The sequence below is a fragment of the Purpureocillium takamizusanense genome, chromosome 4 (genome assembly GCF_022605165.1).
Source record: "Purpureocillium takamizusanense chromosome 4, complete sequence".
Taxonomy (NCBI): Eukaryota; Fungi; Ascomycota; class Sordariomycetes; order Hypocreales; family Ophiocordycipitaceae; genus Purpureocillium; species Purpureocillium takamizusanense.
In genome coordinates, this window is record NC_063071.1 from 1,705,377 (window position 1) to 1,719,120 (window position 13,744).

At 56.7% G+C, this 13,744-nt stretch overlaps 4 protein-coding genes and 1 non-coding gene across 5 annotated transcripts; 4 read left to right on the forward strand and 1 right to left on the reverse strand.

Annotated features, from left to right (window-relative positions):
* The first annotated feature begins 306 nt into the window (after positions 1 to 306).
* On the forward strand, positions 307 to 378 carry JDV02_005174. The gene has a single exon. It is a non-coding gene; the product is annotated as a tRNA-Gly (tRNA).
* A 224-nt stretch (positions 379 to 602) lies between these two features.
* On the reverse strand, positions 603 to 1,972 carry JDV02_005175 (uncharacterized protein). Its single transcript, XM_047986445.1, has 2 exons — positions 1,424 to 1,972; positions 603 to 1,361 (listed from the first exon to the last, which is right to left on the reverse strand). The coding sequence occupies exons 1-2, from the start codon at positions 1,636 to 1,638 to the stop codon at positions 806 to 808; spliced, it is 771 nt and encodes a 256-aa protein (XP_047842427.1). The 5' UTR covers positions 1,639 to 1,972; the 3' UTR covers positions 603 to 805.
* A 305-nt stretch (positions 1,973 to 2,277) lies between these two features.
* Positions 2,278 to 4,825, forward strand: JDV02_005176 (RNA helicase). Its single transcript, XM_047986446.1, has 2 exons — positions 2,278 to 3,071; positions 3,129 to 4,825. The coding sequence occupies exons 1-2, from the start codon at positions 2,570 to 2,572 to the stop codon at positions 4,535 to 4,537; spliced, it is 1,911 nt and encodes a 636-aa protein (XP_047842428.1). The 5' UTR covers positions 2,278 to 2,569; the 3' UTR covers positions 4,538 to 4,825.
* Positions 4,826 to 5,021: 196 nt separating this feature from the next.
* ERG2 (C-8 sterol isomerase) lies at positions 5,022 to 6,641 on the forward strand. Its single transcript, XM_047986447.1, has 3 exons — positions 5,022 to 5,636; positions 5,714 to 5,740; positions 5,863 to 6,641. Exons 1-3 carry the CDS (start codon positions 5,279 to 5,281, stop codon positions 6,198 to 6,200), a joined length of 723 nt encoding a protein of 240 aa, XP_047842429.1. The 5' UTR covers positions 5,022 to 5,278; the 3' UTR covers positions 6,201 to 6,641.
* A 4,656-nt stretch (positions 6,642 to 11,297) lies between these two features.
* Positions 11,298 to 13,740, forward strand: JDV02_005178 (uncharacterized protein). Its single transcript, XM_047986448.1, has 3 exons — positions 11,298 to 11,697; positions 11,780 to 12,661; positions 12,760 to 13,740. The coding sequence occupies exons 1-3, from the start codon at positions 11,472 to 11,474 to the stop codon at positions 13,515 to 13,517; spliced, it is 1,866 nt and encodes a 621-aa protein (XP_047842430.1). The 5' UTR covers positions 11,298 to 11,471; the 3' UTR covers positions 13,518 to 13,740.
* Positions 13,741 to 13,744: the final 4 nt, after the last annotated feature.

Genomic DNA, 13,744 nt, shown 5'->3' on the forward strand with positions numbered 1-13,744 from the left:
GACTGGAGCGCCCGTCGTTCCCCCAATGCACAAAACTTCTTCACAGCAAAGAGCACAGGTCTACTTGCCCCCCCCGCCCTACGCGGCGGTATCTGCCCGATCCAAACATCTCAGGTCTTCCCCCAACGTCAATCCTAATTCCTGACATCCCATTTGACGTTCCTTCATGATCAAAGGGGCCCTGTTATGTTTTACCCTGTCACTTGGGACCGGGAAAAACCTTGGCCTGGTGTCCGGGGGCGGGCCCGACCTGCCTGGCACGTCCACCCATATAGACCCAAATAAGCGGCAGATTACATCACCAGCGCGTGAATAGTGTAGAGGTTAGCATACATGCTTCCCAAGCATGTGACCCGGGTTCGAGTCCCGGTTCACGCAAAAGAAATTTCTTTTTTTTTCCTTTCCTCTATTATGCCAGGAATCGGGCATGTCTTGCATATCTACTAGACTTGTGTGTTTTCTTCGCTTCTTCTTTGCTGGCTCAGCTACCTGGTTTTGGCACAGGAGGGCAGCCTGCTGAGACAATCATTTCAAGGCTGTTGTCGGCTTCAGTACAGCGCATCATGCCAACACGAACGCAAAGGACGAAAGGAAAAAAATATTGCACGTCTAATAATGCCCAAGAACAGTGCATATTTATGCTTCTCATGGATGCAATTTGACCGTTACGCCTATATTCCAGGTATTAATCTTTGCGCCGTGGGCCGCTCCCCTTGGAGCTATGCGCGAACTATCAGCCTCGCTCTCGCATCTATGCTTCCCTCAGCTCCATGCAGCGACTAGCTTCCGTACGAATCTCTCCTCCTCAGTGAAGCCATGCGTTTCCAGACGACCGCCTTCCCTTTTCGTACAACCACTTGCTATTGAGTCCCACGCTTGTCCGCTTGCCCCCGGACGGACTAGGTGAGCTGGGAGAAACAGAGTCGTTGAACAAGTTGGTGGACGAACTGGCTCCAAAGGGGCTTGTCGACCCGAACGAAGATCTCCGTCCGTTGGCGAGCCCGCTGACGCTCTTTGGAAGCAACGGGCTGCCAGTCGCGTTGTACGGCGAGGGAGATCCATTGACCGACCCCCTTCCGGACAAGGGGGAGCTATTGTAGCTAGCTCGGCTCCCTACGGAACCCGCAATCGAGGGTGTCCTCGAGTACCTCGGAGGTGTGCTGTACTTCGCGTCGGGGGTCGGGGGGGCGGAAGAGGGCGGAAGACCCAGCAGCTTTCGCTGGGCTGCGGTGAGCGGGATGTCGGTGATGTCGTCCGGGGTGCGGAGGAGGGGGAGGCACGCCACGGCAATCTGCACCCACGGCACGAGTTGGGCCACGAACCAAGCCCAGCTCAGGTAGGCGCGGAATGTGTAGGGAAGGCTAGATGCGTGCAAGGTCAGCGCGAGACGCGGCCGCGGGGTTTGGGTCGAGCGTGGCCGTACTTTTGAGGATCGACATTCAGCCTCGCTACCAATTGCAGCGACCACATGAGTAGCAGAGCAACAACATTGTAGCCTATCCGCCGCAGGTTCTTTTCGGAAAAGGTCGTGGCATTCCGCCGGCGCGTGATCTCGTTGAGCCTTGGGTGCCGCCAGGTGCCCGGGCTGTCCGTCTCGGGCAACGCCTTGACGGGCGTCGACTTGACTGGCGTCGACATGATGAGGAGGCTTTTCTCCTGGGCGCCGTCGCGTGGTCGAACCGCGGCTTTCTTGCTAACGCTTCGACCTGGGAAAGGAGCGACAGGGGCGGTAATGCAGTATGCACAGGCACGTCCTGCACGGGGTTGAACCAAGAGCAGTCGTATCGCGTCGCTGGAGGTCTGACGAGCCGGGCAAATTGCGTGTGGGGGTGGCTCTTCTGTCGCTATGCTGTGGGTTAGTAACGTGTCATGCTGGCCGAAATGGCCGTCGTCCGCTGGGAAGGGCGCTCTGGATAGCGAATTTGTTGATGTTTGCGGAGGAAGCAAATCACGATGCTACCCGCGCGAGGCGACGTCGGGTGGGCTGGGCGACGAGCAGGGCAGCGGGTCCAATGGGACGCAGGGGCCACGGCAAGAGGGCCTCACCCAGTTGAGGACACCCACGCTACCTTATTACCTGGAATCCAGGGATCCATAGCAGTGCGGCCACTGTGCGGCCGAAGTTCTAGCGCCTGCAGTGGCTACCTCATCGTGAGCCCTGGAGCCTGTGTCCACGGGCGATGAGCCCGGCACTCTCCACTGGGCTGGAGTCGCCTCACTCACCGGGCAGTGAATGGGCGGTTCTGGAGCCATTGGATCCGTTCCATCCTCCCTGCACAGGGTGAGGCGCATCCTCCAACGCCTCAGCCGGGCCATTTTTGAAGCGTCACCACCTCCTTCGTTCTGTTTTCCTTTCTCAAATCTCGTCACCAATTCCGCCGGCTGCATCGCCAGACCGCGGCTTCCATCGCCCAAGACCTCTTACCATTTATTCACGCTCCTTCTCCGACCTCATCATGCGCTACTGACCCGCCCGCGTCAACGCCAACGACGAATCTCACGATCGCCTCACCACCCTCGCGCGCCGCGCGCAACATCTGCTCGCCGACTTCCACCGTCCGCACACACCATGGCCGCCTCCCCGAGCTCGGTCGCCGCGACCTCGGACATTGAGCCTCCGAGCTCTCCGGCCGCCAATGAAGGAAAATCCTTTGTCTCTCGCGCCGCATCCGATGACGAGGACACGCGCATGGCCGATACGCCCGAGGTCGGCGAGCGGCCCGCTCGAGGCAGGGGCAAAGGGTCCCAACACAAGGACGGCGCCCAGCAGCACATTGGCAAGATCAGGCATCTCAAAAAGGAGGACGGCGAGCCCCTCTGGCGCGAGGACATCCAATACGACTTTCTCAAGGCCGTCTTCGACAACGAGCAAAAGGTCTTTACCAACTCGTACAACCCCGACGGCCTCGGCAAGCAGAATTTTGCCGACCTTTACATCGACACCATGTCTCGAAGCAGCAAGACGAGCAAGGTGCTTCGCGACAAGCTGCTCAGTGATCGCGAGGCTGCCAAAGGAATGGCCATGGTGTGCCTGCTGGTCAACGTCGGCAGGATGAACACAACGCTCAACTGTGAGTAACCACGCACGCTCTGCCCATCGGTGCCTCACATCTGACATTTGCATGCAGTCTTTCCCGAAATGCGAGCTCAACTGCGCACGTACCACGCCATTCCCTCTCTACAGGCGCATCAAGACCCTCACGCCTACAAGCAGCTGCAGGACGCGCCCAGACTGAAATCGATCCTGAAGGGCGGAGCGGAGGACAGGGAGGAGCCCAACTCTCTGGACAAGATCAAGCGGATCGACGACCCGCCCCGAACAAATCCAGTGAACCTCATTTTTGTCATGTGCGGTGGGGCACAAAAGGTCGCCGAGTTGCACTTCCCCGACGAGCACGAGTTTCATGACCTCATTATGAAGACCAAGTACTCCAGCGCATCCCGTGCCCGGGCTTTCCTCTGGCTCATGTGGTTCTACCTCGAATCGGATTTCACCGAGGAGGGCTGCGAAGAGAACCCGTTCGGCCCTGGCGTCGACTACGGCCTTGACGTCGCGAACCAGGGCGTTCCGGAGCTGGAGCTGATGACAGACGAGCAAAAGGCCAAGGAGAACGTGGACACGCAAGAGGAAATCGAGTTTGGCCGGGAGAAGCAAAAGACGCGTGCTAAGATCCTGGAGGCCGACCAGGCTTACCTCAACGAGCGGGAAACGAAGCGCGGCAAGATGCGGGCACATCTCAACGACGATGGGCCGGCCATCCTGCCTCGCATCAGGCCCTCCAAGCACGAATCAGACATGGATAGCACCAGATCTACGCCGCCTCCCCGCGCCCTTGGCAGAGGTGGAGGTCCAGGTCGACGAGGACTCCCACTCAAGTATCAGATATTCGAGGGGTCCTCACCTGCCCGTCACGGCTCCGAGGGCGTTGTAGCTAGGAAGCCGCGCCCGCCCACGGCTCATCAGCTGGCCGTGGAGAGAAATCGCAACGAGCGAGTCGAGTACATCTTGGATCGCGGCCTGCGCAAGAAACACCACAAGAGCCGCAAGGTCCGCAAGCAGGACGGCGCAATCTTTCGAGCGTACAGGAGGCTCCAGGCTCAGGACGATGTCTTTGAGGATAGCGACGCCGACGATGATGGCCCGCATAATCTTCCCTTGCGTGGTGAAAAAGGGGCAACCGCCTTCCGGGAGACGGGGATAGGCGGACTGTGCCTCCTAAACACGGAAGACGATGACTATGGCGAGGAAGTCAGCTCCTACGCCGCTGCGCTTCGCCGGTCGATGCGGCGCATGAGTCGTTGGAGGGGCCACGAGAAGGAGCTCGGTGTCGTAGCTCCGGTCAAGAAGCGCAAGCCCAATGGCGAGGTCGCAAACGGCGAGGCCAAGAGCAAGGGAGCCACTCCACTGGCAGCGGGCAACGGCGAAACTAACGGAGACGTTGCGATGGAGGACGTGGACGAGGTGGATCAGACGGCACTGCTGGACGACGACGACCCCGATAAGACGGAGATTATGGGAGATTCGGACATGGAATGACCGAGGTAACCCTGGACGTGTACAAGATCAGTTCGCTAGTGTACGAGTACAAAGGACCAAGGACTCGGAGACGAGGGTGGGGCAGAGTTTTTGGGCGGACCAAGCTGCGAAGGGTTCAACTGCGATGCAAAGAGCGCCATGGATGGATGTGCCTCCGTGCGAATGGGTGATGGAAGGGTCTTCGAGATTTAAAACTGGACGCTAGCCTAGAGGAGTCGGGCGTTAACTGATGCGATGCCCTGTTACAGTATTACTTGGCGAGGTCAATGAGACATTGTTTCCCTCTGAGAGAAACGAGCTCCGTGTGCCACAAGCTGCGAGTCACGGCGCGGCAATTTGGGCATGACAACGAATGCCCTCCTCCCTCGGGACGCAAGGAGAGAGAGCCTCGGAGGGACGGGCCGAAGCGGATGCCGCGGGCTTGTCAGAACGGACGGAGCGGAGCGGATGGGCCCATCCGGAAGCTCGCGTCTCCGAGCGGTGAGACGCGGCAGAACGAGCAGCTCACTGTCTCTCCTTGAAGGGATTCAAGAGACTTGGACGCGTCGAGCGATGGTGGCCCCGTGAACGTTGGTTTCTCATCCATTGTAAGATTTCGGAGGCCTCGTTTCCGTACCTTTACTACAAAATCCCATTTGTTGTGGCCTCTCCCATTTTCCCGGCGCGGTTACACAGTCCAGCCAAGAACCAGAACCCCCCCCCCCCTTTTTCCTTCTTGCTCTGACCCCGAGAACCACCACAATGCCCAAGAGCCAACCACAACAGCCGCAACGGCAGCACCAGCGGCAGCCCAACAAGGCCTCGCAGGCCCCCGGCGTGGGCCGGCTGGTGGGCGTGCTTGCGCTGCTGACGGCGCTGCTCTCGTCCGTCGTGTACCTGATGGAGCAGAACCTGGACAAGTTCTACGTCTTCGAGCTAGACCACCTGCATGATCTGTCCAGGCGGGGCATCGCGGCGCACGGCAACGATACCAGGGCCGTGGTCAAGTACATTGTCGACGAGCTCGCCGAAAAGGTGCCCGCGCACGTCAACCTCGAGGAGGAGTGGGTGTTTAACAACGCGGGGGGCGCCATGGGCGCCATGTACATTATCCATGCCAGTGAGTGGTCGCCGCCGCATTAACGCAGACCGATTGTTTCTTGTTGTTGCTGTTGTTGTGCTGATGAGAGACGGCAGGCATCACAGAGTATCTCATCATCTTCGGTCAGCACATCGTAACCCCCCAACAAGACACACTCACTGCGGACTTTCGAGTCCTCACCAGAGGGGCGTGTGAGTGAGTGAGTGAGCCAACGTAACTAACACACGGGATGGGGGGAAAACAGGCACCGCCGTCGGTACAGAGGGCCACACGGGCCGGCACACGGCCGACGACTATTTCCACATCCTCTCGGGCACGCAGATGGCCTACGTGCCGGGCGAGTACGCGCCCGAGGTGTACCCGCAGGGCAGCATGCACCACCTACGCCGCGGCGTGGTGAAGCAGTACAAGATGCCCGAGGGCTGCTTCGCGCTCGAGTACGCCCGCGGCTGGATCCCACCCATGCTCTTCTTCGGCTTCGCCGACGGCCTGTCCAGCACGCTCGACGTGCAGACGCTGTGGAGGACGACGCGCATCACCGGTCGCGAGATGATTTCCAACCTGCTCAAGGGGAAGCTGTAGAAGCAGCCAGCAACGACGACGATGACGATGACGAAAAGTGTTGAGTTTGGTTAGTAAGTAGGCACTGACTGCCTGCCAGCCAGAAGAGCCTCTTGCTATGTACTATCTAGTACTGCGCTTTTGCAGGTCGGCGCCGGCCGACTTGGCACATGTGCGCGGATGTATGCGTGTCCTGCCAGGGGCGGCGGCCTCAGAAAGGGGGGGCCATAGAGTTTTTGGGGACCCTGAGTTGCCAAGGGGCCCGCGCTTCCTGAAGGATCTTGGATCAGCCTGACGGTGTACAATCACGAGCCAAAACAGGAGGCGTGTGTAACCATAGTGTGTTAATGCGGATGGGGACAACATGGTTCGATGAGAGCAAAAGGACCCTGCCTCCCGAAGCTTTCCCAGAGGGCAAGGAGAGCACCATTGGTGTCATTCTTTTTGGGAGACACTGCATGATGCCACTTTTTTTGCCCGTGCCGTGCGTGTTGTTGCTTGGTCTCTGCTTTCTTCCGTAATGTGGAACACACTGTTGCCCCCTCTGGAATTGGTGGTGTCCCGATCCTTAACAGTGCCTCACCATTGAATGGATACTAATTACTAATTCAGTGTATAGAGCGCTATTGTATGGTCTTCACCAAACTCATTGACAACCAGCTACACGACCTTGGCGCGTTATTCATAGAGCCTTTTTAAGTAGCGACGTAGAAGAGGCGCTTGATCGGATTAATGACCAGTAAAATGAAGCTGGGGATATTCTTTAAACAACAATGCGAGAGGAAGCCATATGCTAGCCGACCAATGAACGGCCCCAGAACATTTCACGATACAAATGCATACCCTAGATTAACGAACGCCGCCACCCAATTTGTTGAAGGCGAACGAACACATTCCTGGCCGAGTGCAACGGATGCACGGGCAAACGGGAGTGTAAATTTTTAGGTAGGATCTCCCTAGGAAAGTAAGAAGATGTGCAAGACAAAGGGTAGAGGGAAAAAGTGCGCTAGAAAGCAAGAAAAGAGTACCTTGATCTATATGATAACGATACTTCGAGTTCCTATCCAACCATCATCAGAGGTCTCAGACAGCCCGGTGCGGACCCAGGCATGCTCCGTTTCCTTCCGCAGCTCCAAGCAAATCGCTCTTTTACTGGACTCACCCTCAACAGATTCAACCTCCCCAAGCTTCAACCTGAGCAGATTATCACTGATACTGCCAGGCGTTTTCCTAGATAGAGAATCCACGTCGGTACCACCTGAGGCCGTAGCGGGCTTAATGGGTCCGCGAACGGTAAGTTGGCCCATTTTAACGTTACCAAATGGTGCAACATCTAACGAGTGTTGTATTTGGACATCGCAGATTTTCAAGGTAAAAGCAATGCCTAAAACTCGAAATCGGACTGGGTTCGGGATAGATATCCAAGACCAAGATGGCATGTTCGGCGTTTTGGCGTTCGTTTCTGCTCGACGCACAATCGGATTCTCCGGTCGTTTCGGTTTATATTCGTTCCAAGTGGGTAGGGAAAAAGCCCCACCCCACTGGAAGACCATCGGACCCGGATGACTCTCTGCACTGAAGACTCGCACAAAGGACGGTGCAATACGCGGTGTGAAACTTCCTACTTCTTCGAGGTGACGAGAATATTCCGCAGTACTGTCATACCATGCCAACTGGTTCACCAGGCATGACTTCCATAGCCCAGCACAGTATGTATCCTTAGTCTTAAGCCCAATCTGCTCAGCTATTCCCGAGATAGCAAGGGCTTTGTCTTCAGGGAAGCTCAGACGCCGCCTCGTATATTCTTCTACTAGAATATGCCATGGATGCATGTCTGGCTGGTCAAATGCAGTATCCGGCCTTTCCGATCTTCGGCCATATGGACAATAAAGCTGGCCCGACCGGAGGATGTAATTCAAATTCGCACGGTGGCGCATTCGGCCGATGGCAGGATGGAGGGGAATCATATCCAGCATCCCCTCCCTCCTACCCTCATCGGAAGCTCGTTCCAGATGTTTCTGGCACTCCCATCGCATCGTGCTACTCGTAAATTTGAGTAAGCGTCTGCTCAAGAGAGTCTCTTGGAATGTCCAGGCCCTCTGATCGAGTGGTTCGTTTGCGCTATCTTCCTCCAGAGACCTTATTTGTACTTGGTCTGAAAGGACGAAGATTGCACTGTCACATGAATCTGGAGCACCATGCACTGGTAGCTTGAAGATGTCTTTCGCATGCAAAAGAGGTCGCCGCATCGGTTTAAACAGCCCGTCGTGAACGCTCGCCATCCCCAAGGCTGATATTGTCACAATTGCGGCGTCATATATTTGTGGCATCTGGGCAATTTGCATCTCCTTGTCGGAGTTGTTGTCCTGCAAGATACAAAGAGAGTCGATCCAAATGTATTCGATGCCCAGTACGAAAGTGACGAGGACTGCGTCTTGGATAGTTCCGGGCAGTTCTTCCCACGGAAGTCCTGACGTCTCCCAAAGACGCTGCGTCAAGGTCGTGAACATTGTTTGCTGTGCGCCTCCCCAACAGTAACTTAAGGCTGTATATGTAGCTGGACCAGGTGGGCACGTCAGCCGCAAACGCCATTCGGCGTCGGCACGACCTATCTGGAGAAGCCGTTTGGGGACGAAGTCTGCCTCGTAACGGCGCTGACATTCCGAATGCGACGCTTCACACTCTGAAATCCACCCTTTGACACCTTGTAACTGGTGCGAGGGAATTCGATAAGTGGCTGGATCTAGAAATAGACTCTCTGGACGCGTCGACTCTTTTCTGCATTAGCTTCCATGCCTTGTATAGCCAGACACTGGTCGATGACTCACTACTCCAGTAATAATTTGATAGACAAATGCTGGAGCTGACGCCAATAAACTTGATTCCGCCTATCCAGCTGAATATAGTTTTCAGTGGTTGGTGGTCCCCTTGAGCCCCGAGCTCTTTCATGATTGTCTGTGACAATAAGCAGCCAGCATTGGCAGAAAGCAACAAAAACTCATTCAGGTATGTGATCAATTCACCTGGAGCCCTACCGCTAGAGGTAAGGCCATCAAATGGCATTGGAATTGTAATAGATCTTAGATCGTCACAATTGGGCGACAAAGCTGATGAGCCGTTGGCGCTGAAGTCTAGCAGGATACGCTGACACCACGGACAAGAATGGAATTTAGATTGTATGCAAGAGCTCTGTTCAGCCGACATTGTGAGATTTAAAGCAATAGGGGAGTAAAGATAGCTACAAAATGCTGAAGAGACAAGTTGGATAATTGCAGTCTGGCAAGAGGCGACAGACTTATGCTTGGCTCAGGCACAGGCGGCAAATGAGGACTTTTTAGGCAGCAACCAGGCAGCAATCAGGCAGCAATCAGGCAGCGCCGAGCCTCTCAGTTAGTCTGCATTGTTAACGGCTGCATGATTGCCTGTTGTCCTTAAAGACTTTATCGTCACAAACCGTTTGATGAAGTTCGAGTCGAGACGACTTCTAATATGTATAAGAGAAGCTAAGCATTCGGCAATCGATGATGAAATCGGATTCTTTACGTACGTTGTAACATATTTTGAGATACCAGCGGCGTGTTACTATTGAAACCACTAAAAGCTGCGGCAATCCCGCCCGATTCGGTGGGCGTAACACCGCTTTCTAAACTTAATCTGTATTGCCTACCGCCTTGGATAACGCCATTCCACAACCCAGCTCACTCCTTTCAGGAAAGCGGATGGAGCTAATGCGAGACCATCCTCCTCATTCATCACTATGCGTACACCGAGGAATGTCCGCTTCATGCATGACCCCAGCCAGTACTACATACACTATTACACGCACTGGCTTTGTCGGGTGCGGAAATGTTCAAGCACGAGACATCAGATAAGTGCTTCCGGAGAAAAGCAGGCATCTGCTCTGGTACTTTATGAATGCCACTCTGGTATATACACGGGTGGTTTTCTGACGTTGATATCCAAGAGCAGAGTATCCTACCCTACATGTACCCTGATTCACTGTTTGCAGTACCTACTCAGTACTTAGTACAATATATACATGTATATATGACACCTGTACGAGGTGCTTCGGATTTAGTTCTCTCACCGTTGAGGAGGGAACAATGTAGATTGCATTCTACTCTAGGCTTGTGTCGACGACAGTCAGCCCTGACCATCAGCAACACCTTCATCGTCTTCATCGTCTTCATCGTCAATAGAAACATCCTCGTAAACAACAACAAGAACAACGTCGTCGTCGTCCCGATCCTGCTGGCTTACCACACACGACACTCCACTGCCCCTTCTCCTAACCCCCCCCCCCCTCCCATCAGGCCTTGCCACTACTACCCGAAGAGTACTTCGTACAACGCATGATGGCTTGTTTCGAGGTCCACCGCGGGGGGCCTCCACCATGCTCTTAGTTGTCATTGTGGCCCAGATACCCCCGCAGAAAGCATACACTTGCCGCCGGCAGCCACGCTCCGCTCTGGTCTCCCGCCGGCATCACAAAAGGACCCTCAGATCGATAAGCTGAGCGGATTCGTGCGCTCGCATCGTCATATCAGTATGAGACCGGCCAGTGCCCTTTCGAGCCTCAAGCTTGTCGTCGCGGCCCGGAGCATTGCTTCCCTAGATAGACTTCCTGAGCTGACATTACACCTTTCGGCCTAGTACCGCTCTCTGTGTGGCTTTGCAACCTTGTCTCCGGCACCTTGGCCCTTCAGGGGGCGAGGGGACACGCACTGGTTTGACCACATTGCATGACGAGTGGTCTGCTCTGGAACCCTCAACGCGACTCGGACATGGAGCGTTGGATAACCACGGGTACCAGCAAGCTAGATCATAAGCGCAACTTGCGCTGAAGCACGTTCCACTGGTAGCGGCCGCTTGATGCTTGCTCCTGTACACGGCTGGGTTGAGGGTGGTGGCAAAGCCAGACCCTTGGGATGCACTTCCCATGGGTCTCCGAGAACTAAACTCAGGTTCCATACACTCCTTCTCCTCCCCGCCTCCATTCATTCAAGTGTGACAGAGATCTACCCGGAGATGTAGCATAGTATCGATCACCAAAATCTTCAGCTGCGGGCACGGGTAGACACACGTCGCCAGGACAGGGAACCCGGCTCATCAGTAAGAACCAGAATTCGTGGAGCTATATACTTGTCGTGTTCATTATTGGGAGGCGATATCAGATCTCGTTCCTGGGCCATGCACGTATAAATCCTGAGTGCTCCGCAGCCCGCCCCCCTGTTCGCTGGGGTAAACACAGTCGCTCCTCAGTCCCTTCTCCCTTGCCAATCTACTACGCTCATGGCATCTACCGGCTGTGTTTACCATCAGTCCGCCATGACTGTTGGGGGGAACCACGAGCCCATCATGGCCGCCACCGCCGTCGCCGTCGCCGTCGAGTCCTTCCCTACCGCCGAGGAGCTAATGACGCTCCGCCGAGTGCCCAACAAGATCCCCCTCAAGCTCTTCAGCATCTGCTTCGTGGAACTGTGCGAGCGTTTCTCGTTCTACGGAGCCACCGCCATGTGTATGTACGCCGGTTGAGCAGCAGCAGCAGCAGCATCATGACGATGCGGCAGGATGATGCAACTGACCAAGGCGCTCGACAGTCACCAACTTCATTCAACAGGGCCTCCCCAAGGGCTCCGTCACGGGCGCGAGCCTGGAGCAACCCGGGGCCATGGGCCTAGGCCAGCGCGCGTCCACGGGCATCAGCACCCTGAACCAGGTTTGGCAGTACCTGATGCCTCTTTTCGGCGCGTGGGTCGCCGACGCCAAATGGGGCCGCTACAAGACCATCACGACGGGCCTGGCCGTCGACATCGTCGGCCACGTCGTGCTCGTCATGTCGGCCATCCCGCCCGTCATTGTCCGCCAGGGCCTGTCCATGGCCCTCCTGGTCGTCTCGATCCTCGTCATGGGCGTCGGCACGGGCGGCATCAAGCCCAACCTCAGCTGCCTGATCGTCGAGCAGCTCGGCGAGCAGCACATGTTGGTCAAGAGCCTCCCGTCGGGCGAGCGCGTCATCGTCGACCCGGCCATCACCATTGAGCGCATCTACAACTGGTTCTACTTCTGCATCAACCTCGGGGCCCTCGTCGGCGTCATCACCATGGTCTACGCCGAGCACTACGTCGGCTTCTACCTCTCCTACACGCTCCCGACCGTCATACTGTGCCTCGCGCCGCTCGTCATGTGGCGGGGTAGGGAACGCTACGTCTGCCGCGGGCCTGCCGGCTCCGTGCTGCTCCTGGCGGTGCGGACGTTCGTCCTGGCCCAGGCCGGCCGCTGGTCCCTCAACCCCTACCGGACGTGGAAGAACATGAACGACGGCACCTTCTGGGAGAAGGTGAAGCCGTCCAAGTTCCCCCGCGGGTCGCGCCCCAGCTGGATGACGTTTGACGACGCCTGGGTGGACGAGCTGCGCCGCGGCTTCGCTGCCTGCGCCGTCTTCTGCTGGACTCCCGTCTTCTGGCTGTGCTACAACCAGGGTGAGCATGTCGATATCCTTCTTTCCTGCTGCAAAACCGTTCCCCTCGGAAAGATGCTGACCGTCGCACGCGCACACACACATACGCACACACAAAAGTCAGCAACAATCTCATCTCCCAAGCCGCCGTCATGCAGCGCGACGGCATCCCCAACGACATCCTCTCCAACCTGAACCCCTTATCCCTCCTCATCTTCATCCCGCTCAACGACTTCTTCATCTTCCCCGCCCTCCGCAAGGCGGGCGTCCGCCTGACCCCCATCAAGAAGATCACCCTGGGCTTCTACATCGGTGCCTGCGCCATGATCTGGGCCGCCGTCGTGCAGTACCACATCTACAAGAGGTCCGTCTGCGGCAGCCACGCCTCGGGCCACATGTGGAGCGACGACGAGCAGGCCATGGTCCAGTGCCCGCCCGTCGACATCTCCGTCTGGGCCCAGGCCGGCTCCTACGTCCTCGTCGCCCTCTCCGAGGTCTTCGCCTCCATCACCGCCTTCGAGTATGCCTACTCCAAGGCCCCCAAGAACATGCGATCCATGGTCCAGGCCCTGGCCCTCTTCACCGCCTCCTTCTCCGCCGCCATCGGCCAGGCCTTTGTCGGCCTCTCCACGGACCCCCTCCTCGTCTGGAACTACGCCTCCATCGCCGCCCTCGCCCTCGTCGTCGGCACTTGCTTCTACTGTCATTTCCGCGCCCTCGACATCCACGAGGATCACCTCAATGAGCTCCCCGAGGGCACTGTCGGCATCGAGGTGGACGTCGAGTCGCCCTATGCATCCAAGGCCGACGAGAAGCACGAGCCCAACGGGAAGCCGCCGCCAGTGTGCCGTCTCCATGGCGGCGTGGGAGATGTATAAGCACTCGGCCGTGTCAATCAGTTGTATGCTGTGGCCACAGTCCACTCCAATCCAGAAATTGTACTTCGGTCGGAACAATAGCGGCAGCCCTCCGACCACGGTCTGGCTCATTTATAGCTTATGCGGGTAGCTCTCACTTCATCATTCAGACCAAGTCCAACGAGCGAGCCCCCTTCCCTCGACTCATATTGACCGACAACACCGTGCAGGATACTCTTTGGGGCGTC